Source organism: Pocillopora damicornis, chromosome 10, assembly GCF_964200805.1.
Source record: "Pocillopora damicornis chromosome 10, jaPocDami1.2, whole genome shotgun sequence".
NCBI classification, from domain to species: Eukaryota; Metazoa; Cnidaria; class Anthozoa; order Scleractinia; family Pocilloporidae; genus Pocillopora; species Pocillopora damicornis.
Window position 1 is genome coordinate 15,961,377 of NC_142679.1, and position 26,116 is coordinate 15,987,492.

The following is a 26,116-nucleotide window of genomic DNA, read 5'->3' on the forward strand; positions in this document are numbered from 1 at the left end:
GAGTTGTTTATCCCAAAACCTACTGTTCACTTCCTGCATTAATCATATCGAAGATGAGCAGTTTTCATGTTGTGTTGAATTTTGGCGGTGTTAAACTAGACCCATTTTATTCTCGGTGAATCATTTTGCTGGTTGAAGACAGGAAATTTTGTTGATGGAGGCCGTGGCGAAATATAAGTTTACTGCTTCTCAAGATGACGAACTCTCCTTCGAAAAAGGCAGCGTTCTGAATGTAAACAGGGTTTCTTTTAATATGTAAACTCAAATAATTTATTGGCACTCGACTTTCAGGTTTTCAGTCTTTGATTATGCATCATTTTGCAGCCAAATATCATTTATTTTCAGATCTTAGACAAAGATGAGGACAGAAATTGGTATAAAGCAGAACAAAACGATCGAGAAGGTTGGATTCCAAACACCTATATAACGATGAGACCTCACAGGTATGCTCAAATTTTACCCGAAGATCGATGTGACAGTTTCATTTTTAAGTTTTTGTTTCGATTCACGAGTGAATTTCAATGTTTTTTAGCTTGTGATTTGAAACGTCGAATGTGCTGTTATGAAATGTGGGACAAATTCTTTGGTTGCACCATAGATGATGTTTGAATGAAATGATCTCCTTTCTTAAGTTAATAGGTCAGGAAGTTCCCCTCAGTTGATTTGACTTCCGTCGTTTCAAATCGAGCGACTGATCAATTGATCAATTCTAAGCTCCGTCTGATATTCTGCAATATTGTGCGTGTAATTCTGCATTTTGATTGTGCACTAAGCGGTGCTGAGCCGTTGAGAGATTTACAATTAACAGAAACAATCTAATACGCATATCGCATTGTTATCGATTATATTTGAAGCCTCTTACCTTGATTGTTTTGAAAAACGCATTACAGCTCATATTTCCACAACACAATTGCCTCTTTGAATGAACATTGTACTTATGACAGCTTCAGGGTCTCTGCTGAATAATTTGATCGAGAAATTTATGGCACTTTTGGTTTTCTCATTTATTTCTTTTGCAACTTTTGCTTGAAATGCACGCGAACCTCATGTTGTCATCTGTGTGAGGGGAATTTTCAACTTTGCTTTCAAGGGGGAAAAGAAGCAACTAGAACTAATTTGTTTTCACTCCTTGCTGAACTTGAAGTGAGGTCCTCGATCGCCACTACGAAAGTTTAACTAAGGTCTCAGGTATAAGACAAACCTTTCACCTATATGGTCAGTCATCAAAGACCATAACCTTTGTGTTGATTGTTGGGAAGGGATGGAATTCCAGATTTTTACAGCTGTTTTGTATACCTACCAATTTTAGAAGACTCGGTCATTTCTGAAATTTCCAAAGATTTAGCATCATGTACTAAAAATATTTGTGGGTGTGGTGAAGAGTTTGCTCTTCTTCTTAAATTGGAGGCTTTTGGTAAAAAAGAATCATTAAAAAACCTGATCTTTTCTTGAAAACATTCATGCTACTCATACTTTAAATGTATTGATAAAAGTGGCAGTAGCACAAATATTTCTATAGGCATAAGAATTTGATCAGCAGGTATGGTTTTGTGTGAGATCAACTTTTGTACCTGTGGCCCTCAATTGGCACCCAAGAAGTGAATGTAGAAAAGGTATAACTTAAGAACATTGTAATATGTATTTGTTGTTGTTGCTGACTGTACTGAAATGTTATTGTAGCTGGTTCCATGGTAAAATAACAAGAAGACAAGCAGAGGAAGCACTTCTGCAGGTCCAACATGAAGGTGCCTTTCTCATCCGAGAGAGTGAGAGCTCACCAGGTATTGGTCAGTTCAGTCATGTCTATGCGATATTTAAATGGCCCCTCTTGGGACCATGGCTATTGTATTTTAGATAGAAGAAGTTGTACCCTCTTCCTTCTGTGGCCTTGATCATGTTTTTTGTGAGGGAAGAGCTCACTTTAGTCTCAGAGGCTTCTTTGCATCACTCCCTTTGTTTTACAGAGGATTTTCTGTTTATTCTTTATCCTGATATCCTTTCTAGTGAAAGGATATCACTAGCACTGATGTCCTCCATCTGATTTTGGGGAACTGATTACTTTAACAATGGTTCACAATTAACTTATTCTTGCTAAAAAAAATATTACAATCAATCATACAATAAAATGCAAAATTCTTATTTCAATGAATTGGTAATTGCATGCTATGGGTTGTCACAAATCTAGGCAGTCTTTTTGCTTTTTTGTTGACTCTTCTCTAAGAGATCACAAATTATCATTACTAGTAACTGTTTTCCATGTAGTTCTTGTAAATGTCAATCATGGTTCTGGTTCAGAATGACTTTCAAATGGTTGGGCATATTTAGCATAGCCAGTAATATGCCACTACTTTAAACCTGACCATGAACAAGGCAAAACATGCAAACCATTTCTAGTCAAGGAAGAAACTGAGAAAACTTACTGATTTTGCTCTGTCATGCTGTTTGGAATAATATATAATGTATATATATATATTTATGTTTGAGGGGGGTGTCTATTGCAGAGTGAGTTTATTAGTGATGGGTCTCTTAAAAGCATAGCAGCAAGGGGGGGGGGGTGCTGTTAGATAAGGGGTGTTTTTTTAACCCTTTAACTCTCAAGATCTCAGTAGTAATTCTCCTTACTGTTAGCCAATCTCATTGTGTTAGTTTGGAGAATTTGGTATCGGACCAATTAGTAATCCTATAATTGATATTTTTCTTTATTCTCATCACTTGTCTACATGATGTTGTATAAATGTAGTGAGGAGAAATTCTCTCTTGGTCACTCATGGGAGTTAAAGGTTAAGAAGGAGTGTCTATAAGATAATTTAGGATATGGGTGTTCTTTTTGCTCTGTTGTTAATTCTTTTGATGTTATCACTTTTCAGGAGACTTCTCTCTGTCTGTTAGGTAAGGATGATCTTGCAATATTTCTGCCTTATCACTGAATTTTTAAAACCTATAAACGAATTAGTAAAACACAGCATATTCTATAGGTCAGTGAATGGTTAGGGATTAATAGAGATAAGGCTCTTTTGTGCCATGACAACTTGACAACACAACTTACCCCTTTAGCACAACACTCCACCTCACTAATCTACAGTTGCTACTGTAAGTTTGGGATTCAGCCACCAAACAAAAGTGAATGCCTGCCAATGCAGCTAATGTGGGAATATCATAAGAAATGTATGTCAAACTCCTATTTAGGATGAGTGGTAAATAGTTTGCTTCTGTATTTAGATTGAATGTTGTTACATTGCTGTTCGCCCACTACATTAGCTCAGGTTTTGTGAAAAATAACCAGTACCCATCCAGGTACTTGGAATAAAACAAAAAATAAACTCTTGGCTTTGAATGTTGTTTTTGAGTGTTAACTGTATAATTAGGTAACTCAATTCTGGTTACCAGGTCATATACTAAATCTCATTATGCATACTTAATCCATCATTTATTTACTTAACATAAGCTCAATATGGAATAATTCCTAAATAACTAGATCAGGACTCAGGGACAATGTCCATTGCATCTCTGTTTCTTCCTGTGGTCTCCCTAAATAGCTTTGATCACAGGAGAACACTTAGCACACTGTACATATCATCTTTCTTAAGTTACCACAGTCAAACCTGCATTAAGTGGCTCTTTGTTAACTTCTGTGAGTGACCAAGACAGAATTTCTCCTTACAATATCAGTACAATATCAAGCAGACAAGTGATGAGAATAATTAAAGAAAAATCTCAAGTAGGGGATTATTAGTTGATCCAATACCAAATTCTCCAAACTAACATCACAAGAACTATTTGCAGACAGTAAGGAGAAATTATAATGGAATCTTGGAAGTTAAAGGATTAAGTGGTCACCCTGTATTAAGAGCTAAGTTGTCAGTCACAAAATTCTGTTCTCTCAAACACTTTTTTTCACCTCTATTAAACTGTGGCAGTCACCCTTTAACCAAGTCCCAACAGCCTATTTGTATTGTCTTCCACCTGTGCTGAATGGTCGCTCAGAGCAGAAGCACTCAGATGAAACAAAGGACAGGCTTTCAAGCATATTTAATCCATGTTCATCTCCCGAAATCAATGCTAGTAGTATTTTCAAGAGTGTGTTTGTACCTCTCTATTGTGGAACCTGTCATAGGTGATCAACTTGTATTTAGTGGTCACCACAGCATTTCCTGTGGGTGCAAGTTTAGTTTATGTCTATATACTTAGTTAGTAGAGTCAGGTGGTCAAAGCTTTTATAACAAATAAAAAATTTCTCTTCATCAGAACTGGCGACCATGTTCAGCACTTCAAAATTTTTAAAAATGAGGAGAGGAAGTACTATTTGTGGATAAGAAAGTTTTCATCTCTCAACATGTTGGTAGAGCACCACAAAACAAACTCAGTCAGCAACAATCAACAAATATTCCTCAGTGATACAGACTTAAGAGTAAGTTACATGTGTGCCTTTAACGTTATCCATATTGGCCCGACCTAAGAATTTGGTGATCTATCCTGTGAACAATGTTCCTTGGTTGGTGATTTTTTAAAATTTCCTTATCATCAGAGTATTCCTTGCAGTTTATTTAATAATGGTAAAAACACAAGTCTGATTGCTTGATTATTTTAGTGTCAGTACTTAAGACAGAACTGGATGACAAAAAGTCCTGTTACTTATTGATTAAAACCATAAGTCTCAAATACCCATTGTTTAATCAGGAAAAAAAAAGACAGTTGACATATTTTCCGAAAGAAAAAGAATCTAGTTGCAGGGGTTTCACTAAATTCTTGTAGCAGCTGCCAATAAGATAATAGAGAGCTGTGTGGCAAATCCCAAACATGTGAACCCTGCCCACAGGCTAAACCAATGGCCCTGAGAGTTCCTACAAGTGGTGTTTGACCACCAGTAACCAGCTTTCACTGAAACATCTATCCAGTAGCCTACACGAAAGAAACTGCAAATGTTGACTTAAACTTTCCAATTACATAAACATGATGCTTAAAATTGTCAAAATTTCATTGATAAAACTGGTGTATTATTTTACTTCCTACTCTTGGGAATCAAAGGGTCAAATGAATGATTCTTTCCCTTTATAAAATAGGATGAGATGGTGCAGGCCTTGTTTAATTTTGCTGCGCAAGACTCAGATGAGCTGAGTTTCACGGCAGGTCAGTGGATAACAGTGTTGGATAAAAGTAATCCTGATTGGTGGAAGGGACAAGTCAATGGAGCTATTGGGATCTTTCCTTCAAACTATGTAACTGCCCCAACACCTAACCAAACATAAATGGAATAGAAATCAAACATTCAGGGCCAGTTATTTTAACAAAATTAAACTAAGAAAGCAGCCTTAGACAATAAATTAACTGAAAGATTCTTTATAGGTGATAGCTGTTCAAAATCGAAATACAAACATAATGGTCAGCTGAATTGGAGATGATGAAGACTAGTTAAAATAACTGGCCCAAAGTTTTCCAACATTCTTTGTAAATAGAATTCACAGTTTGTAGCTTGTTCAATGAAACACTTTAAAATGTCCTTGTTTAAATTTGTCGTTAGATGGTGAATATAGTTTTACTGATATTTCAAAGAATCTTACCACCTAACAAATAGAATTCACACCAGATGTACATTAATTTAGCTTGTCACCATTTCCTTGTAAGTATGAAGTTTTATTTGCCGTTTTTATCATTGTTCTTGAGGGTCATTTTGCAAATAAAACAATTTAATTTCCATAGTTAAGATATATTTTTAAGCCTTAGAAATTACCCCATTGATCCATTATTTTTATTTTGCAAAAGTAATACACTTAGTTATTCCTATGACATAGATTAAAATGTTTGTATATTTTTTAATCAGTTTTTTTAACTGTATCTAATAAGTGTTATCTTTATCATGATGTACCTGTTGAAACTCAGATTTGATCCTGATGACTAATTATCATATCTCTTCATAAGTATGTATGCTATGATTGGTCAATTAATCAGTGTGTTTTACATTCAAAAGCTTTGAATTGGAATCTTCCTCTTCTATGTGGAGCTACAATATATAATTAGCCCTTTAACTCCTAAGATTTCATTTTAGTAATTTTCCTTAATTTTTGCCATACAATTCATGTGATGTTAGTGTAGAGAATTTGGAATTGGATCTACCAATAATCCCCTTATTGATGTTTTTCTTTATTCTCATTAACGTCTGTTTGATATCGTACTGATAGTGTAAGGAGAAATTCTGTCAAGGTCACTTGTGGGACTTAAAGGGTTAATGTCCTATTGACCTCAATTTCTAAGTCCATATTTTAAGCTATGGAGACAAGTTTTTCTGCCTTGCAATTGGGCCACAAGTCTGAGCAGGAAAAAACTTGGTCTATAATTTACAGTCAAGACTTTGAACTTGGCTAGTAAGAGGTACACAAACATTTCTGATATCCAAAGCAGGTGTTGCAAACTAGGTACTTATCGTAGAAGTAGTAACTGGTAATACATATTGAAACTTGGGAAGTAGGTTATTGAACTGAGGGTGCAGTGAAAGGACTGTGTCTTTTCTGGTAACAGTATTAATTTGTGGTATATCCACCCTAAATATTACAATAATTATAATTATATTTAACTTTAAAAAGAATTGGTATAAAGTTGTATTTTTTTTTTGGTGGCTTCTTAAGCAATCAGTGGATCAATGACTTGGAATTGTAAAGTAATATGTATCATTTTTAATTGTTTGTCATTTTTAATACTAAGAGAAGTGTAAAAAGGATGTTGTTTTCTTAACATCCTTTGGGGATGACAAAGTATGCCATAGCAGTATGTTTAGTCTATCATCAAGCTGCAAGGAAATTCTAAAAATCAGGCTGGTTTGAGGGATTGAGTCGTATTATTTTTTTAATAGGTTATTAAAAAAACACTATGGCATAAATCATATGCACTTAATAAATAAATGCAATAGAGTAAAAAGTATAAAGAATTGTGTGCAGCAACAAAATAATGAATACTTATATGCAATAGACCAAGATGTTCCTTTGAAGTTTTTCCATTTAATAAATTGCTTCAAAGGCTCAAAACTTTCTAAGTGCAAGGATTAACCTACATTCATTACACTTTCACAGAAATATTTACACATTTTTTTGTAAATCTTGACATAAAAAGTGTGTTAACCTTCTCAACAAGAGTAAAATCATTTTGTTATCAATAAAGATCAATTTAAACAAAGTCTATTGTACTCTATGTTAAATAATGCAAAATGGTTTATTTTCTACAAGAGATTTACTGTAGAAACAGGTGTAAGGCTGTGGAGTTGCTTAGAGAATCATTTTGACACTTGGAGTACTTTCCATTTATCAGGTGTCGCAAAACTGAAAGAACTTGTTCTTGCCAGTGAAAATATGATGTCAAAGTCAACTGGATTTGAAAGTTCTTTGGACATTGCTCCAATTTAGATTACCTCCCTCATTTTCCACACCATTTCTTTATGTTTCCCTGATACTTTGCTTGCAGATTTATACCCTTTCCATTCCTTCAATAAAAGAAAAACTGACTAGCATTTTAATGATCGTTGAAACTGCAGAGTGATAAACAGCACCACATTGTCCAAAGTTAAGAATGTGGCTTTCAGAATTAAGGCAGCCCTACTATTGTTGAGCATTCATTCCTGTAAATGTGTGTTCAACAACTTTTTCTTGGCAGGAAAGAAGTATACTGGGAAACCCATCATGTTCAAAGATGGCTTGTCGATGTCTTTTCCCTGTGGCTCAGGGCTACTAAATTGCAAAATTTTACATCTTTGGATCGTGAAATTGGCCCCAGCCATGAAAGCATCTGGTAAAGTGGTGTGGTTCTTTCCCTCTGAAGGTGCAGCGCAGCTTCCTGATTGGACCACTGTCCAGCTGCATAAGATGCTGAATATAAACCTAACAAAGATATTGCAATAACAGTTTTCCTTCACTTGTAATAATTTCAGTCTTTACTTTTGAAGGATTACAACCATAATCTTTTACAGAGGGATAATTGAAAATATCATTGCACAAACCCCCACACATCATGAAACAAATCAAGATGTTTCCTTGATGCAGAAAGTCACTGTGGTAACACCAAAGCCTCTTAGAAGCACCCCTAATTCAACCTCTATATGCTTGTACTTTGAAAGAAGAGGTCTGTACCTTCCCCCCCTCCCCCTTTTTAAACTGCAGTGAGCATAAAAAAGGGGGAGTGATCACTTTTTTAAAACTGCAGTGCTGTGTCAGAGGTGGGTATTACAAGATTAATTGGTTTAATGAACTGAGTTGATAATATAAGGTGGCCATGGTAAAGAGCTCTGTAAAGCTGACATTTCAAGTGCACTGACAGTGTTGTGTTGATAAAAATACCTGTGTACTTTTGATGGCCATCTTCCTTTCAACATCACTGGACTGAGGTCCCATCCAAACATATACCTGAAGAATAAAATGGGTTTACAGTTTGTCTGTTACATGGCTAAAGGTTGACTGCATCTGCTTTGTCGGACAATAGATAAACTTGACACAATTTAACAGTTTGGGCATTTATCAATTAAAATATTACTGGTCTATTAATCATGTCAATACAGCTCTGATCATCAGTTTAAGACAAAAAAAACAGTACTTAACCAATGGAATTTTACACTGTAGAAAACTGTGATTAAGATGTAACTTCTCCCTATATTATCCATATATTATCCAGCAAACTCGTTATGAGAATACTCAAACTTATCAGGTAGAAGTTGTTATCTTGATCAAACACCAAATTCTTGTAACTTATTTACAAGGAAATGTGTAGCAGCTAGAGGGGAGAATTAACAATCAGATCTTCAGAGTTCAAGAGTTAAACAACTAAATTTCAAACTGTAAAAAACTGCCAATTATTGCCATCAATACCTCATGTCCAGTGTCAAGAATCATAACATCTTCACTTGCTAGGTCATCCTAAACCAAAGTAAATAAACAAACAAACAAACAAACAAAAAAGTGAGGTAAGTACAGGTTTAGAAATGGTAATACCACTGGAAAAGTTCAAATCAGTTCAATAAGTATGGTAAAGATTAATACATTTCTGTGAATTTTTCTCCATAGTTTCTTTTCTACATAGTACCAATTTTTTGACACAAAAATATTAATTCATATAAAACAAGTAAACACTATTGACACTTCTCCTTAACAAGAATCTAGCTTTAGAAAATTCTATACTTTGTCTTCTTTTTGCAGCCCTAGTTAAGTAAACATACACCTATTTACAGTCTCACCTGACAAAAATCAGAACACTTTTCAGAGACTGAAAAGTACCCCTTTTCATTAGAACAGCGGAACAGACGAGCATAATTGATGTACTCTGCAGACTGCAAAGATACAGGCAAAAAACACATGTGAAACATGATCCCTAACAGTAAAATCTGACCCCTATGGGAGGGCAAAGGAAATCTAAAGTTAACCTTGGGAAACAGACCAAGTTATCTGCTAATATCAGAAAAAAAATTTATCTTCTATGTGATTCTTGGGAAGCTCAAACCAACTGCTTATTAGAAGAGCACATTTTGCTACCCTGAAATCCACTTTCCAATGCTTAAATGTAGCACCCATCCATTCTGTTTCATACAAGTTTTTGTTCCTTCACTTCACTGTGGTCCTACTAAATAACTAAGCTATATTCAAAACTGCCCCAACTCAATGCCAGGGCTTGTTGCATTGTTCTTTGTGGTAAGCCAACTAGCTACCAGGACCCAGTTGTATAAAAGGAGCAGATAAATTGCTATCCAGCAGATAACTGTCAACAAAATGTACTGTGCTATTCACCTGATAGCAATTTATCCAGTGGACAGCCTTATCCAACAATCAAACAAGCAGGTCCTGACTCCCAAAGCTTCTTGATAAAGATATAGTCCCTCTGAAACTAAATAAAGTTTTAGGTAGTGAAACACACACCTTATCATAGTCTTTCTTTCCTCCAAGACCCACCCAGAAGAAGTTCTCTGGTTCATCTCCTTCATTGACAATTTGAACTGTGTAGCCACTCTAAGATACACACAAGAAAAAAATAAAATCAGAGAAGACAAATGTAACAAAAAACAAAATTAACATGGGCCACCACAGGTAGTCTGTTTGTCAAAGGTAAAGATCAGTAACATGGACAAGTCAACATGACAAAAAATCTCTCAAAACCAACTTCTTTCTGTGGAGTGGGTCCTAAATAAGATCTAAATTTGAGAAGTTTTCTGACTTACATCCCAAATTTCATTTCCGAGTTCCTTGGCATGATCAGCTTCACTTTCTGAGACTTTGCTGTTTGTTTAAAAGAAACATTCAGGTTAATTTCAAAGAGAGAACAAAACAGTGGAAACAAACAAATAAAAATACCTGCCAATCCATACATATATGATTCCATCTTCAGAGTAATTTTCAAATGGAACTTTCAGGATGTAGCTGGAAAATAGAATATTCATAACTGAGTTGAGAATTTTTTTTGTAACTGCATAATCACTAACTATAGTTTTTAACCATTCTCATATCTGTTAACTTCCGAAATTTAAGTTTGTCTTCACAAGCCTACAGCCAGCATTACTATAATGGTAACCTCTGGAAAAAATAACCCTTCAGTGCTCCAGTAAGCTGTAGTAACTCCATTGACCACAATTTAGTACTTCATGCTGAAAAATTCAAAGATGAGGCTTACCAGAATTCAGAGTTCAGATGTCTAGCATCAGTTTCAATCTGAAGATTAAATAATTAAAGCAACAACCATCATTTTTGATAAGATACACAAAGCTCTGATTTTGTGAGATACCTCAGTGTAAAATTTAAGTCAAACAAGGGCGAAGGAAGCATTTTGATGCCGTATGACTCACAATTGGATTGAAAAAGCAGGGACATAGCTAGGGTAGGGTAAGGGAGAGGAGGGGGCCTGAGGATGCCTGTCCATCCCCCCAACCCCTCCTCCCTGAGATAAGGTTTTTTATTTTTCAGTTCAATTCAGCAATTTGCAACTTGATAATTAGAGTGATAAAAAGTATCTACATGGTAACAACACTCAATGCTCATGATATACAATAAATAACACATTTACACTAAAGCTCAAACATGTTTTCAAGCTGTTTTGTTTAACATGGGTTAAAAAATTGTTTTCTTCATAAAAACTGCTTAAAATGATCTTTGTCATATTCAAATTTAGCACTGAAAATACAAATTAGAGATGACTTGAATCCTATGGCAAATTTAACTTTTCATTTCTGTTTCTGATTTTCATTCATTTAAACCAAATTTAATTGAACATGTTTCGCTGGTGTGAATGGGGCAAAAGTGTTGCTTGAGAAAACACAGAATGGATATCCAAGTGAAGAGTTATGTAAGTACCCTGAGTTTCAATTCCCCTAAAAATTCCATGCTATACCCCTAAAGAGGCCAAAGGACTGCAGAAAGCAGGAGAAAAACCAGCATAAAATGTACCCACATATACTTGTTACCTACAGTAATGGACATTACTGAACAACAACAAAAATTAGGATTCAAAATACACTTGAATGAAGCAAGCAAGACAGCAACTGTATAAATGTCTGATTAACATTGATAATAACTTATATTACATCTTTTAAAGAGTTAAGGAGAAATCTAACTTTACAAGTGATGCTATCTCTGACGACTACAATGTAAAATGTCAGGAAGTTCTTTTCTTTTTATTGAAAATGCTAACCCATAGCAGTGATCTTCTTTTTGTACCTGAATCACTCTCTTGGCCAGAATGCCGCCACTGGAGCGGATATGGTAGAACTGAGGTTTATTCTTTTCTTCTGGTTTCACTGGCTCCTTGCGTTTTCCCTATTGATAGATCAAGTGAAGCATTAACTGCATTACACATTAAGGTCGCAAGAATAGAGGAAATGACAGAGAAGATCTTGATTGTTAAGCAAATTCTCCTTGTCAGCACTTTAGCAATTGTATAGAGAACAGTATGGAGAATATGCATAATGATGCTAGGATGTAAAGGGTTGAGACCACTTAACTTAAACACTTTATTCCTAGTTTCAATAAAAAATAATCAATGGATGGAATCCTTTCCCTACTTGGGGCATAAATTATACTTTTACCTTGTGAATGATGAACTTTCCTTTGAAATGAGCTAGAAATCTTGGGGCCTCTTGTTGCTGAAAAATACACAAAAGCACAGATATTGAAGACTGTTGAGCATTCACTTGGTTGGTCAGTCATAATAAAATTAAAGATCTGATCTACACTGCTTAACTTTTTTATTCAGAATACGTCGTACCTGCTGTGTCTTCACAACCTCTAGTTTTTCACCAAATAACAACTCAAATTTCTTCTGAAGACTGGAAAAGAAAAATTAATCACTGTTAGATTGATGTCAAGTTACATTCTATGAATTTAACTGCTCAGGCATCAAATACAACAAACTCTGCTGATTGCTCAGACGTCACATTCAAGTGAACACTCCCGATTAAGGTTTTAAAAGTAAATCAAAATTTGGTAAACTGATGTACCAATAAGTAAACAAATCATTAAAATACTCTTTTAGGAAGCATTACCTGAACGTAAATGTCAGCCAACCCATCTGGTTTGCATCTCTTCCCTGTAAAATCAAAATGAAAACAAACAGGCAACTGAATAGTGAATGAGGGAAAATGTTCTTCCAAGTAAAGCTTTTAAGATCATTGTAAATCAAACCTCATGATATTAACATACATATTATTGCTGAATCTTAAGCAGTGTATCATTTTTTTTGTCCTCTCCATATTTTGATGTCATTTGGAATCATGGCAACATTAAATATTAACATTAAATAGAATACATAATCAGTAATAACCTGCCAGAAGTACACAACACATTGAAAGTCTTCTTCTTGTTCCACTGGTTCATCATCATCTTCCTCTCCCTCAGGTTGTTCCACTGGCACCCAGTAACGACACAAGAACACATAACAGTCTCCAGTATGAAAATGTCCTGACAGAATAATAACATCAAAACCAAAACATTGTAAATGCAGCATCAGAGCAAACTAAATGAATTTCTTTTGCAAAATTCTTGCTCCTCAATAGATAGAGACAAACCTGAACACAGCAATGCAAGGTTATCCATTTGTACAAAACCAGGTAATAGGATGTACATAACATTATTTCTGGTCTTTCCTTAACCCTTGAACTCCCAAGATCTGATTGTTAATTCTCCCCTCTAGCTAACACACAATTCCTTGTAAATAAGTTATGAGAATTTTTTTTTAGATTACGATAACTTCTTCCTGATAAGTTTGAGTGTTCTCATTACCTGGTGGCTAGATAATGTATAGATATTATAGGGAGAAGGTACAAGTTAATCACTTCTGGGAGTAAAAGGGTTAAAACAACAAAGAGACTCACCAATTTCCTCTTCAGGAAGACGGACAAATTTTCTCCCCTCCAGAACAAAGCACTCCATACCATCTAGATCTTCATTCCATTCCTCCACATATTGTTCCTTCAAGGACACAGAACAGTTTTGAATAAAAGCTATTAATAATAAGGGCTTATGCCATCAATAAGCAATCCCCTGTCAGATAAATCAGGTTAAAAAATTAATTACCTGCTCATTATTAGGGATGGGCTGTTGCCGAGTAGTGAACAAAGCAGATAGATCAACCTGGTGGATGAAAGTAAACAAAGTTAAGCAGCTGAAGCTGATGAGCTGATCATCATAAATATCACCAAAGAGTTACAGGTAAAGTCAATCTTCAAACTTGCATGTGATATAATTTCAGTTCCACCATGATGCTTAATAAAGAGAAGCCCTACAACTGGTGCAAACTGTGCTGAGTGAGAGTGCTGTTGCAGTGCAAACAGCATGATGTTCACCCCAGGGACAGCTGTTGGCTGAAATTTCACATGAGGCCACTCAAACACAATGTTTGATATGGAACAATAGTAAGTGCATAACTTCAGAAGTGCTGTCTTACTTTGCCAAGCAATTACTTTACCAGCAATTATGGCTTTTTCATCTGAACTAATTTTGCTCACATTGGGCACCTAGCAACAACCCTGCTAAGAGATTGTGAATTTCAATTTGATTGAGACACAGATGAGTGAATGCTTTTTCAACAGCAAGGTAATGTATCCAGCAACATTAGTAATGACAACTAAAATTATAATCATGCTTCCATCAACATTACCTTTGCGACCTTCTGGAGCTTAGCCTGTGCTTCCTTTGTGGTTATGTTCTGGCCAAAGAAGATCAAATAAACTTTCACTATTATTTGTCATCAGTATTAATAGCATTCCAATTATGAAAAAAAAAAAAGCATTCACAGAACTTTGTTTATCTGTGCTTTGATGCATCCATCACCAAGCATTTTGTTTGGAAGTAACTAGCAGATTCATGAACTTGAGACATTTCTCAACATAACTAACAAGAAGACATTTTTGTTTACCCAGAAATTAGGGCACCCTTAAAAATAATTATTTTGTCAATACTCAAGCACACCTTATATACCATTATTCCAAGTTTATGACAATATAGTGTATTCAAAATGGTTGCTGAGTTTTCATTTATTGTTACAAAACAGCAAAATTTCCGTGATACTTATACTAAATGACTTACAGTGACTCCGAGCTGTTTTGATGCCTTTGCAACATAATCAGCACTGAGAGTGTAATCCACTGCAAGCACATCATCCCAGCCAATAAATCGAGCTTTAAACATTTGGGATTCAGCCCTAGAATTAAAAACAAAAATTACTAGTTATCTTTGGAAGAAGGTGATATCACATAAGACAGTATACACCTTATTTCAAAGTGACATTACATCGATTGACCAGCCTGTACAGGGTTCATATCCATTTTCAGTCCTGGAAAATGTCAAAATAAAATTCCAGGCCCTTCCAGGTTTTGCAGGACCCATAGAAACTCTGCCTGTATCTACAACAATTATTTACCCACTTTGCCTTGATTGTATCTTCAGAATTCAAGGAGTTTTAATTTGAACCAAAACAAAGAGGACCAAATGACATGACAACCCAAAATAATGTACAGGTATATTGCCCAATTCAAGTATAAAAACTAAAGGGTGAAACATCTATCATCCAGAGACATGGCGAGATGAAGAAAAATACTACAAGTTGGAGTTTTGGACATGAATTCAGATCTGATATCAAGCTGCCCAGCCACTACTTACCCCTGGAGGTTACGTATCTGAACAGTGAATTGTGGACGGTCAATCATAGCATAAAGCTCCTGAGAGAGCTTCATTGCTGCAGCACGTACAAGACGAGCTGATTTGCGACCAATCCTGGAGAAAAGAACCATAATCAGTTCTAAATATCCATTTCTTGTATTTTGAGGGTAAATTTTATTTTATCAGATGCATTACAAAGGTAATCTTTGGAATATAAAAAAAGGAAGACTATTGAAACCAAGGATAAAAATTGTAAAATATATTTAATAAATGGCAAAATATACTTTTTTTCTATCAAGTATTAACAATTTAAAGAATAAACTTTAAAACAAGGATTTTGGTACATTAAGGCCAAGATATAGACACTATTACTTACCATACAAAAATCTCAGAATGACAATCCAAAATATAGACATGCTTATTTTCTAGCATTTTTGTGCTCAATTTCCCTCCATTAGTATCCACTGATATGTAAGATAAAAATAGACAAAAAAAAAATTGATACTTGTGGTGCCCTAAATACACACATTAGATATCAATAATAATGAGTTGGTGCTGTTCAACCCTTAACCCTCTTAAGGTCATGAGAATACAGGAAATGATCACCAATTTAAGAAGCTCCTGATTGTCAATCAATTTCTTCCTCTCAGTACCAAAGGAAATGTAAAGAGAACAGTGTGGAGAATATGGATGCCAATGTTAGGATGTAAAGGGTTACCATGTGCAGGTGGTGTATACAGGTATGCTTTAACTGACTGTCTTGGCAAAAAGTTCCAATAGGATAAAAATCATGATATCATGAAAATACCTTGTGGAAGCTCCAAGTAACCTAGTCCTAGAGCTACTTGGTACAGAATAGGCACAGGAGGTGGTTCATTGTACTCTGGTTTTTCCTACAAAAAACAATCAATTGAAAATTGCAGGGGCAAGTGGACAATGGTTTTTAAGTAACTATGGATATTTCTTCCACAATTAAAAAAAACGGGGGAAAATGATCTCAGCATTAGGTTATTTTCATTATTATGAATTAAGAATGCATTTTGGACGGGTCAAATGAACTCAACACCCCTCTTTTAACAGTGGTAATTGTCCGGAACAGATAATTTAAAAAAATTTTGAAAGTTCAAATAATAACTTTCAAATGTTAAAAAAAAATTTCTTTGTACAGGTTGCTTAGATTGTTTGTCCATCCCTTGAAGCTAATATCTAAAAACTAAATTCTGACTCTTTCATTTGTAGAATAACTATTATTAGTCATAATTATAAGATTAAAACTGTTATTATTGAGGCAGACACTTAATGTGTCAGTCACCATAATTTCATCTGTTGGACGACCACCAAGAATTCTCCAAAATTCAGCAGGTTCGTCTCCCTAAAATGTGAAATGATAGGATAACATGACACATGATGTACAATATCTCAGTTGGTACAAAATGTTTCCCATGTGACAGAACCAATGAGAACTGACTAGTTCTTAGTGCATTAATGATTAATGTAAAGCTTGAATTTAGTGAATATTTTACAAGTGGAAATAAAAATCATTTTTAGGTATTCTAGATGCAATGTAGCTCAAGAGCAGTGTTCTCTAGAAGCACTAGTGGCCTGCTTTTTCATAGGCTATTCCTTTCTGAAGGGCCAGTTTCCTTAATTACACAAATCAGTAAAATGCCACTATTGATCTGAAATAATCATTTACCCCTTTACACCCGAACATCAGTATCCATATTCTCTATGCTCTTCTTATTACATTTCCTTTGGTACTGACAAGGAGAATTTGTACATCAATCATAGCTTCTTAGGTTGACGATCATTTCTTTTATTCTCATGATCTTACTTACTTACGTAAATTACTTAGCAGTATTACTATGGGGAGAAATTAGTTGTTGATCACTCTGAGGGGTTAAAGGAGTCATCTTTGCCACCTGGTTTTTTTTCTCTTAACCCTTTAACTCCCAAGATCTCATTAGTAACTCTCCTTACTGTCTGCCATACAGTTCTTTTCATGTTCGTTTGGAGAATTTGGTATTCAATCAACTTATAATCCCCTAACTGATATCTTTCTTTATTCTCGTCACTTGTCTGCTTGATATTGTACTGATATTGTAAGGAGAAATTTTGTCTTGGTCACTCATGGGAGTTAAAGGGTTAAGACTTCCTTATAAATATTATCAAAGGAGAACTCTACAAGAGTGGCCAGAAAACAGAGCAGATGTCATTAAAATGTGATATTTGGGACAAACTTGAGGAATTGACAGGATGCTAACCTATCCCAGTATACCTTTGGCTCTTTCACCCAATATAAGGCTTACTTAATTATGCTCCAGAGAAAAGAATGGCATAATTAGGTAAAAGAGATTTAACATCCCCAAAAAAATGGCTGGTGTCTACCCAAAACTGAAATTATCATGTGAGTGCTCTTAACATATTTTGAGAGAGTTCAACATATTTCTGACAGACATGCTAAAAATACCAATTAACACTTTGCTCCTACCGTTTCACACATTATAATTTCTGCTTTGTTTTTTCGATCATTTTTGTTCAGCTTTTCTGCAAACAACCTGTTATGAGACCAAGTTGAGAGACACAACATCCATCAGTTAACTCTGTACTTGCTGCTAATACGAGCTACACAAATTATAAAATATCCGAAGATTATCCCATCACTTTCAATTACCTTCCTTTTGTTTTCATTGTTCCTTTTGCCTAGAAGATAAAACAGAAGATGAACTCTTTTTGTTAAGCGGCTTTCGTATATTAAGTAAAAGAGAACTGTTCTTAAGTCTGGCAAGTCACCTTCAAAAATGGGAACACAACAGTATCTCCAAGGGATTTTGCAAATAATCATTCAAGGCTGTGATGCATACAACTTAAAGAACAAAAGCAATCAGACACTCACCCTTGCTCCAGACCAAATAAACATCTTAAGTCCAGCATCTAATACAAATGAGAAAGTTGGATCCAGAGATGAAGTGCTCACTTCCACCTGCCAAGCAAAAAAAAAAAAAAAAGAAAAAAAGAAAGGTTTGTATATTTATCTATAAATACATGTATTCCAAAAGAGTATTCTTGAAGTGTGCAAATGATAGAATATGAACTGATAAAACCAAAATGCACTTTGTAAGAAAGAAGAAGGATGGACACTGTTATAAATTAAAGAACTTACTGGCTCAAGTTGTACTTTGGATTGATTAAGAATCCTGAAGAGCCTTGTAGGGTAGATCTAACAAAAGATTGAAACAATCTTTACAAACAAATCATTGCAAAGGATCACTAGATCATGAACATATAAAGCTAAAATTTTTCAAAGCTTGGGTAAAGTTTGAGGTAGCCTTGTTACCCCACGAGAAAGCTCATTTGTACATACTTACAGGATCTTCAACTGTGTAAAATCCACTAGCTGTACCACCTGTAGTTATACAACATATTAAATAATGTTATGAAATGTTTCATTCCCAGGATCTTAATGCTAATCATTCTCTCTAACTGCTACATATTTCCTTATAAATTAGTTATGGGAATTTTGTGTTAGATCAAGATAACAACTTCTACCTGATAAGTTCAAGTATTCTCAATACCTGTTAGCTGGACAACTTAATTATATTGTAAGGAGAAGTTATGCGTTAAGCACTTCTGAGAGTTTAAGGGTTAACTGCTGTCAGTGCTAAATTAAGTCATTATGTAAGGTAATTTAGTGTTAACAACTGGGTTGAAAACGTAAATTAGCCACCGTAAAGAGTAAAAAAGCTGACGTTTCGAGCGTTAGCCCTTCGTCAGAGCGAATCGCTCTGACGAAGGGCTAACGCTCGAAACGTCAGCTTTTTTACTCTTTACGGTGGCTAATTTACGTTTTCAACCCAGTTGTTAACACTAAATTACCTTCTATACTCTCCCACCGACGCAGCACCACAGTTTCTTTAGAAACTTACCCCTTCATTCATAAGTCATTATGTGCCTGGCTAATATTGAAAGAAAGCAAGTTACTCAATTTAACAAACAGTCATGTACTGCTAAAATGTTATTCCTTACCCTCAACATAATTGAGGCCATTTTCGAACAGTTCACAGAATTCCTCTGACTCATCTCCCTGTTCCTCACGCTTTAGAGACAAAAGATACCATTACTTAGGAGTCCTACACTATTGCCAACCTTTGCTTTTATTTTTAATTTTCATATTTGACTGACATGTGATCTTGTGACCTATCAATTCAACACTTTTCAAATGAACTAACAGAAGTACAGAAGCAAAAGTAAACGACGAAGAACTAACCACAGTCCGTGTCTCAGCACCAAGGAAATTTCTTAGATTTACAGCATGGATAGCTGAGCAAGCCTTCTTGTCAAGCTAAATAACAAAACAATAAATTCACAGTCATGAGGCTTATCTAACTCAAGATCAAAGCATGGTAGCTTCGAATGGAGATTTCTTCCAGAGATGATTTTCCACCGTCATAGTTATTTATTTATTTATTTGCAATATTAAGGACAGTCTTTAAAGCTGGTCTAAATGGGTGCTTCTCTAGACAATAACATGGCATGTCTACCACACCAGGAGCTGCATTTCTGCACTCTTTGCGAGAAGTGTGTGGGTTCTTTAGCATCCCCTGCTAACAAGTACAAAGAAGATGGAGGAGACAGAACCAATAAATTACTGCTGTTATGCAAGAAGACAAGAATATCTAACTGTTTGTGGATGTCAAAGCAAAGGCAGCTCATTTGCTTCAGTTATTTTAAGACCCTGAGTGTTAGTCCAGTCTGGTGCATGAACCCCTGACCTTCCTCAAGGAAGTCTGGTGCTCAACAACATTCATGAGTGGATAATAAACAATTAATAACTTTCTCAATATTATTTATAATCAGTGATGAGTTATAAATTATTTATTTTGTACTTAATAAATGGTTGGCACACTTACTGAGGCTTCTTTTCCAATCCAGTAAAATATTTGCCAAAACAACTGGTCTGTGTCATCAAAACTAGTCTGAATGTGTAAAAAGTATCAGTTACCACTGGACAAGCAGAGAAGTGTATGTGTAACTAAAGACAACCCTTTGAAACCAAGACTAAGACCAAAATTACTTTATTAAAGAAAAGTCACCTTGAGAACAATGTAGCAGTCAGCTTCATAAAACTTTCCATAAAACACTATCAAGAGAAAGAATAAGAATTAAAAAATCATTCTCTTTACTGCCTTCTTGACATTTCAAATTAGTATTCAAGTTGAAATGATTTCAAATAACTCTCTTACATTCATCAACTGAAACTGGCAGGAAATTTTCAATTTGCCATACTACCAGACCTGCAAAAATGAAAGCAACAATTTTTGGTCTTCTTTAGGTACTGTAATTTTTATTTGTATTGAAGTGGAATGAAAGAAAAATATTGACAAGAGTCAGTAAAAAACTTAGTGTACTTTAACAAAACATAGTTATTATAATTATGCAACACACAAATCCACTACCTTAGTTTTGGGTGACTACATGTAGTAAATGCTTTAAAATAAGTCTTATTTCATTTCATTTTAAAATTAAGGCAAGTAAAATGCAATATTGAAGACTGTCATTTATTTTGATGATCTCACCAGGTTCTTGGCCAGTTTCTTCATTAAAGAAATCATTATAATTCAGATTAGGTTTCACTAATGCCTCATTCCACTTCCTACCCCTATTAAAATTGAATGAGAAGTCAAATAAGAACAGACATTATGCCTCACTATTCTGGTAACAATTAAATTTATTTGGTAAATAATAATTCTCTATAATATCTTAAGCTCCCTTGCTTGACTCCATGGTCTTTGACACCCTATATCTACTCATTAAGACATGCCAGCCCCAACAACAAATCCAAAGAAGGTTTGAATGAACGAGTGCATGTGTTCAGTTTTCAAGGATGTGGGATAAACTTACTTCAAAAGTTTCTCAGGCTCATCTGAGTCTTGCTGAGAAGAAAAAACAATTCAAAGAATCAGTGAGTATCATCACTCTATGTAGTTTTTTTCACTGATAGGCATTATAAACCCATTACACCCTTACATCAGTATGCATATTCTCCATACTGTTCTCTAAACATTTCCTAAGGTGCATTCAAGGAGAATTTGGTTAACAATCAAGAGCTTCTAAAGTTGGTGATCATTTCCTTAATTCTCAAGACCTAATGTTTGTACAGGTCAAAATCTACTTGCAAAAATTACGAATAAAATGCCTCTTAAGTTCTAGCAGTGCACCGTGGGGTGTTAACCACAAGAATTTTGTTAACTAGTCAAGATTCCAACCTCACTTTCAAATTGCTGTATCCTCCGAAGACTTCAACTCATATAGACTCCAGTAAGGAGTCAGTGTCAGTGACTGAAATTTTACCTTTCACTCCACTCATATCTCTGGTTTGTAACTTACAAATCTATACCTGCTTCACAAGTTATGATGAAAAAAAAAGAACACTCAGACAATGTTTTACCAGTGACTTGCCTTTTTACCCAATCTCTTGTTCTTTCCTGAGACTTTTTTCTCCTCAGCATCCTCTACCATACCCTACAATAGAGAAAATAATTCACTCAAAAAGGTACCTAGGATGTCATTTCAATTACCTCATAGGATGATAAACTTTTTCTCTACTGTATCCTCTCTTACCTTGAGTTCCTCTGACTGGCTTTGATATCGCCTTCCCCTCATTCGCATCTGGAAATCATAAATCATGGCAAATATTTATCATTTTCAACTTACAATGTAGACTGCATAGAGATTACCTTTGATTTACCAATTTGACCATTAAATGGATTTTGGACAAAGAGAATGAAAACACAGCCAATTTTTCTCCACCAAAAATGACCTACATCAAGTTTTCCAAGCAATTCTTTTAAATCCATGGCATTCCCAGGGTTAGGCAATTCAGTATTATGAGCATAGAGAACCATTAAAATACTGACCCAGCATAATGACCCATTGAATTACTGCCAGCAGCAGCTTATTCTCCATTTTGTTGCATGAAGCAATTATAAGTATTGTTCCCTTGGCAAGATGAGATTCTAGTCTGCTGCAGATATTTCCATTTAAAAATTAAACTAATACTCAATTCCTAATCAAACCAATTTTCTTGACTGAAAATGTGAATATTACTCACCTTTCTTGCATAAGAATCTTTGTTGGCTAAAAGGTAAACATAATATTCTGTGAGACCACTAAAAAGTTCATCTTAAAAATTTGTTTAGATTATAAGATAAAATATGGGTGAATTGATTTAATGAGTTAAATAAAATGTTCATGGGATAATTATTAAATAAATATTGTTAACATGTAAATGACTTCTTACATTAACATCATAATACAACCATCAGATTTGAAGTCCACTGTAGCAGTTATTAATGCAAGTTACAAATTGCCTTCAAAATTTTCCTTGTTCCCACAGGGCACTTGTTGATAAGAAAGTGATCTTTGCAATAATGAACACTGCTTAAGCAGTAGTGAAATTAAGGCTTGAAAAAGATTCAGACCTGTACCAGATTTGAACCCATGACCTCTGTGATACCTGTGCAGTGCTCTACAAACTGTGCTGACAAGCCATCTGGGAGCTGGTCATTATTTAAAGTAATGTTGGTTCCAAATAAACCCGTGAAGTGATGAATAAATGCCTGTGAATATTTGAAAATCATATAAATATGTGAACTACAGAATAAGAAACACATATTTTATTTTTTCTTACTTTGTAGTTCATGTAATTCATATGATTTTCATATATTCACAGTCAAGACACTTATTCTTGCCATATACTCCCAACAAACTAAGCTACAGATGAACAACGCCATATCTTGGGTGGATTGCTATACTTACGTTGTGGTGGTGGTGGGGCCCCTGTGGCCATTCTTAGCTGGGTCTGTAAGGTAAAGTCTACATTATAGAACTCTGGTCCACTCCCTAGTTCATCAGGGACAGGTTTTGGAGGCATCTCCAGTTCTGGATTATTTCGGACATCAAGTTCCTTAAGTAAACAAAGAAAATTGATCAAAACTAGATCATTTCAAACTAAAAACCTTTGTGAGTTTCCATTCATCATTTTTCACTCTATCTGAAATTTCTAAAACAGGAAAGACAGAACGTCGGACATTCAACTTGGCTAAAAACAAGTTATTTATTACTAACTAGGTGACATGAAATAAGTGGATTACTGTTAGATCAAGATAACAACTTTGCCTGATAAGTGTGAGTATTCTCATTACCAGTTTACAGGATAATGTATAGAATATTATAGGGAGAAGTTACATGTTGATTACTGCTGGAAATTAAACAGTTAAACATTGCTAAGGCCCAGGGGGTAGGTAATGAAGTTATTATCCTTGCCTCTGACATGACCTGAACCTTTTTTGTTGTTTCCATTATTAATTGTCAGTCAACTTGACAAACCCTAGTTTCCAGTTGCGTGTGTTAATTTCAATGTTAGCATGTTGTGCAGCATTGTGATAGTCAGCTTATCATAGCTACTGGTGGAAAGAATGTGATGGATCATAGCCCAACAAGAATACTTCTACATCAAAAGTTTTGGTTGTGTTCTTTAACCCTTTACACCCTAACATCAATATGCATATTCTCCATACTGTTCCCCATAAATTTCTTATGGTGCTGACCAAGAGAATTTCTCAAACAATCAAAAGCTTCTTTTGCAGGTGATCATATTCTTTATTCATGTGACCTTAATGTGTGATCGAGGGGTGATATTGTAAGGCAAAATTAGATGCTCTAAGATCACTCTTAGGGGTTAGAGGGTTAATGCGTTAGTCAGAACTAAATCTCTCACTAAATAATACACAAAGTGCTATCAGCCATCGTCACTGAGACAAATTGAGCTAAGGGAGATTCCTATTTCTGTATATATTGCAGTTCGCAATGAATACAAAGAAAAAAGGCCACAGAGGATGGTGATTGGTGATGATGACAATGATAAAAGTACTGAGATAATGTGATCTTACCTCTAAATTTGTCAGAAAATGTATTCCCTCTGGCAGAGTAAACAAACAGTTTGTGTGAAGAATCAGCTTGCGTAACTTCAGACACCTGTTAAAGTAATAAAATTATGATGTATTCAGAGGGTAAGTTTCTAAAGAAACTGTGGTGCTGCATTGGTGGGAGGTATTACAAGATTATTTGGTTGTGTCGACTGAGTTAATAAATAAATATATATTGGCCACCGTTTCTAAAGCTGATATCTTGGCTGAGGGTTAGTCCCAACATTCAAAAGGTCAGCTCCAACTGTCAGCTTTAGAAAGTCTTAATGGCAGCCAATTCATATTATTGACTCAGTTGATAAAACAAAATTATCCAATGTAAAAAATGCTTAATTATCCACTGAACACAAATTGTTATTAATCACAGGTTCTTCTCTCATTTGGACATACCGACACAGCCCTTCTGGGATGCACTCCAATTTATTGCATGCTGCCATGAAAACTTCCTGTAAAAACAAATGCAACATAAAATAATGATATTAGTAAAAAATATTGCAGAAATCACATCAAAGAAATGATTAATATGACTTATTACCAGTTCTACATTTAAGATGTTAGGTTTTAGATTCCCAGGGACAATTTTGGTGTTGCTCAGAACTGCCCCACCAGATCAGTTGTTTGCAAGTAAATGACATTCAGTAACATGACTTTTAATTATGTTTAGTCAGTCTTATGTTGAAGATCTTATCAGTCTCTCCAATGTAAGAGGCTACACAACTAGAGCACTTCCTGTTGTTAACTGCTCCTTGTCTTTTGTTTGGTTCATCTGAGTCTTTTACTTTAGTTTGGACATTACAAAGCATAGCAATCAGTATCTAACATTGTGGTGGAAATTTGGAAAATTTGTTTAACCATTAAGGATAAACTCATCACAAGTACAATTCATTCTGATATTAACTGATCTCATAAGTCCAGACTTCTGGAAGGTATCTTAGGCTAAAATTACCAGGTTGTACAGCTTTCCTATTCCAGTAGGCAGTCCTTCAAAGTTAATGTTGTTTCCTGTTACAAAAAGCAAAACCTGAATTCTTATGACATATTTTGATCAGCTTATAAACTAACCAACAACAAAAAACAAAGATATAAAGATGTCAATTTTCCTTATACAACATGTCTACAAAGCTTACCTTCATCATTATGATTATCATAAACCTTTAATTTGCAGTCAGTACTTTAAGTTGTTAATGATGCTTACCATTAATAAAAAATCTCTTAAGGGCCACAAGTTTGCAAAGTGCAGCCTGAAAGAAACAGAGCAAAATAATTACTTTGATGGAAAATCCAATAAAAAGATATACATGTAGAGCTAGAAGATCAGAAAGCGCTTAGTATCATTTTTTGTGTTTTACATACAAATGTCTCTTATCATTGGCAGTATGGAGAAAGATTCCAAAAAACTTTTATTTTAAATTATTTATTGGATCAAAGGCCCTTGGAACACAATAGATTTTTGGACTGGGAGAGTTTGAGCCATCAAAATGTCGTTTTGGTCAAGAATTTGTTGAAAAGCCAAGAATTTCATTGAATCTTGTCGACAGATGCTCGCATCGCTTTTGCACAACAAGTTGTATTTGAGATGGGTGCTTATTTAAGAGTGGATGGTTCTTACTGGAATTCCTGTAAGTTGATTCCTTGATAAGTTCAATGTCTCTACTTGTGTCCATGTATCTGTAAGACAATACCACATGGGTGAACAAGAACTAAATGGTACAGTGGTGCATATCACTTGAAAGTCTGTTCTGAACCTCTTTTACACAAAAATATCTATTTACCCATGAGTGTGGACACTTCAGTGATCTGGTTGTGTGACAAATTGACTCTTTTCAGGCTGGCAATCAGGTACACTGGCTCAGGAACTACAAAATTGATAAACAGCTTATTTCAATAAGATTTAAAACATGCATACTGTGATATCGTTGAAGGAATTGCTACAACTATCTGTCATGTGAGCAGCAGTGCTTCTTGCAGTTATAATCAAGGGAATATTCTGCATAAAAGGAAAATGTAACATTATCTAAT

The 26,116-nt window shown here is 35.0% G+C and overlaps 2 protein-coding genes across 2 annotated transcripts in view; one reads left to right on the top strand and one right to left on the bottom strand.

Annotated features, from left to right (window-relative positions):
* LOC113680425 (growth factor receptor-bound protein 2) lies at window positions 1-7,164 on the top strand. The gene is made up of 6 exons (XM_027197460.2): window positions 1-232; window positions 346-443; window positions 1,681-1,781; window positions 2,868-2,889; window positions 4,246-4,408; window positions 5,061-7,164. Exons 1-6 carry the CDS (start codon window positions 155-157, stop codon window positions 5,244-5,246), a joined length of 648 nt encoding a protein of 215 aa, XP_027053261.2. The 5' UTR covers window positions 1-154; the 3' UTR covers window positions 5,247-7,164.
* Window positions 6,970-26,116, bottom strand: part of LOC113680424 (protein flightless-1 homolog) — a 24,442-nt gene continuing 5,295 nt past the window's right edge. The window contains exons 13-55 of the mRNA XM_089185854.1: window positions 25,870-25,953; window positions 25,707-25,765; window positions 25,293-25,338; window positions 25,044-25,099; window positions 24,488-24,543; window positions 24,062-24,146; window positions 22,929-23,076; window positions 22,222-22,247; window positions 21,732-21,779; window positions 21,570-21,632; window positions 21,012-21,043; window positions 20,687-20,769; window positions 20,354-20,404; window positions 20,204-20,250; window positions 20,021-20,086; window positions 19,378-19,452; window positions 19,137-19,206; window positions 18,479-18,516; window positions 18,274-18,330; window positions 18,007-18,093; window positions 17,785-17,813; window positions 17,602-17,668; window positions 16,423-16,482; window positions 15,919-16,003; window positions 15,487-15,574; window positions 15,111-15,224; window positions 14,538-14,652; window positions 14,110-14,157; window positions 13,527-13,583; window positions 13,325-13,421; window positions 12,775-12,911; window positions 12,497-12,540; window positions 12,220-12,280; window positions 12,041-12,097; window positions 11,673-11,771; window positions 10,633-10,670; window positions 10,317-10,382; window positions 10,184-10,241; window positions 9,885-9,974; window positions 9,209-9,301; window positions 8,844-8,891; window positions 8,319-8,384; window positions 6,970-7,862 (exon numbers count right to left, since the gene is read on the bottom strand). Of these exons, the coding sequence (XP_089041980.1) occupies window positions 7,728-7,862; window positions 8,319-8,384; window positions 8,844-8,891; window positions 9,209-9,301; window positions 9,885-9,974; window positions 10,184-10,241; window positions 10,317-10,382; window positions 10,633-10,670; window positions 11,673-11,771; window positions 12,041-12,097; window positions 12,220-12,280; window positions 12,497-12,540; window positions 12,775-12,911; window positions 13,325-13,421; window positions 13,527-13,583; window positions 14,110-14,157; window positions 14,538-14,652; window positions 15,111-15,224; window positions 15,487-15,574; window positions 15,919-16,003; window positions 16,423-16,482; window positions 17,602-17,668; window positions 17,785-17,813; window positions 18,007-18,093; window positions 18,274-18,330; window positions 18,479-18,516; window positions 19,137-19,206; window positions 19,378-19,452; window positions 20,021-20,086; window positions 20,204-20,250; window positions 20,354-20,404; window positions 20,687-20,769; window positions 21,012-21,043; window positions 21,570-21,632; window positions 21,732-21,779; window positions 22,222-22,247; window positions 22,929-23,076; window positions 24,062-24,146; window positions 24,488-24,543; window positions 25,044-25,099; window positions 25,293-25,338; window positions 25,707-25,765; window positions 25,870-25,953 (3,029 nt within the window). The 3' untranslated portion in view covers window positions 6,970-7,727. The remainder of the gene's footprint in view (window positions 7,863-8,318; window positions 8,385-8,843; window positions 8,892-9,208; window positions 9,302-9,884; window positions 9,975-10,183; window positions 10,242-10,316; window positions 10,383-10,632; window positions 10,671-11,672; window positions 11,772-12,040; window positions 12,098-12,219; window positions 12,281-12,496; window positions 12,541-12,774; window positions 12,912-13,324; window positions 13,422-13,526; window positions 13,584-14,109; window positions 14,158-14,537; window positions 14,653-15,110; window positions 15,225-15,486; window positions 15,575-15,918; window positions 16,004-16,422; window positions 16,483-17,601; window positions 17,669-17,784; window positions 17,814-18,006; window positions 18,094-18,273; window positions 18,331-18,478; window positions 18,517-19,136; window positions 19,207-19,377; window positions 19,453-20,020; window positions 20,087-20,203; window positions 20,251-20,353; window positions 20,405-20,686; window positions 20,770-21,011; window positions 21,044-21,569; window positions 21,633-21,731; window positions 21,780-22,221; window positions 22,248-22,928; window positions 23,077-24,061; window positions 24,147-24,487; window positions 24,544-25,043; window positions 25,100-25,292; window positions 25,339-25,706; window positions 25,766-25,869; window positions 25,954-26,116) is intronic.

Coding starts and splice junctions, on each gene's coding strand:
- LOC113680425 (XM_027197460.2), top strand. CDS start 155: ATGGAGGCCGTGGCGAAATATAAGTTTACTGCTTCTCAAGATGACGAA. Junction 2,890..4,245: donor GACTTCTCTCTGTCTGTTAG/GTAAGGATGATC, acceptor TCTCTTCATCAG/AACTGGCGACCATGTTCAGC. Junction 4,409..5,060: donor TCAGTGATACAGACTTAAGA/GTAAGTTACATG, acceptor TTTATAAAATAG/GATGAGATGGTGCAGGCCTT.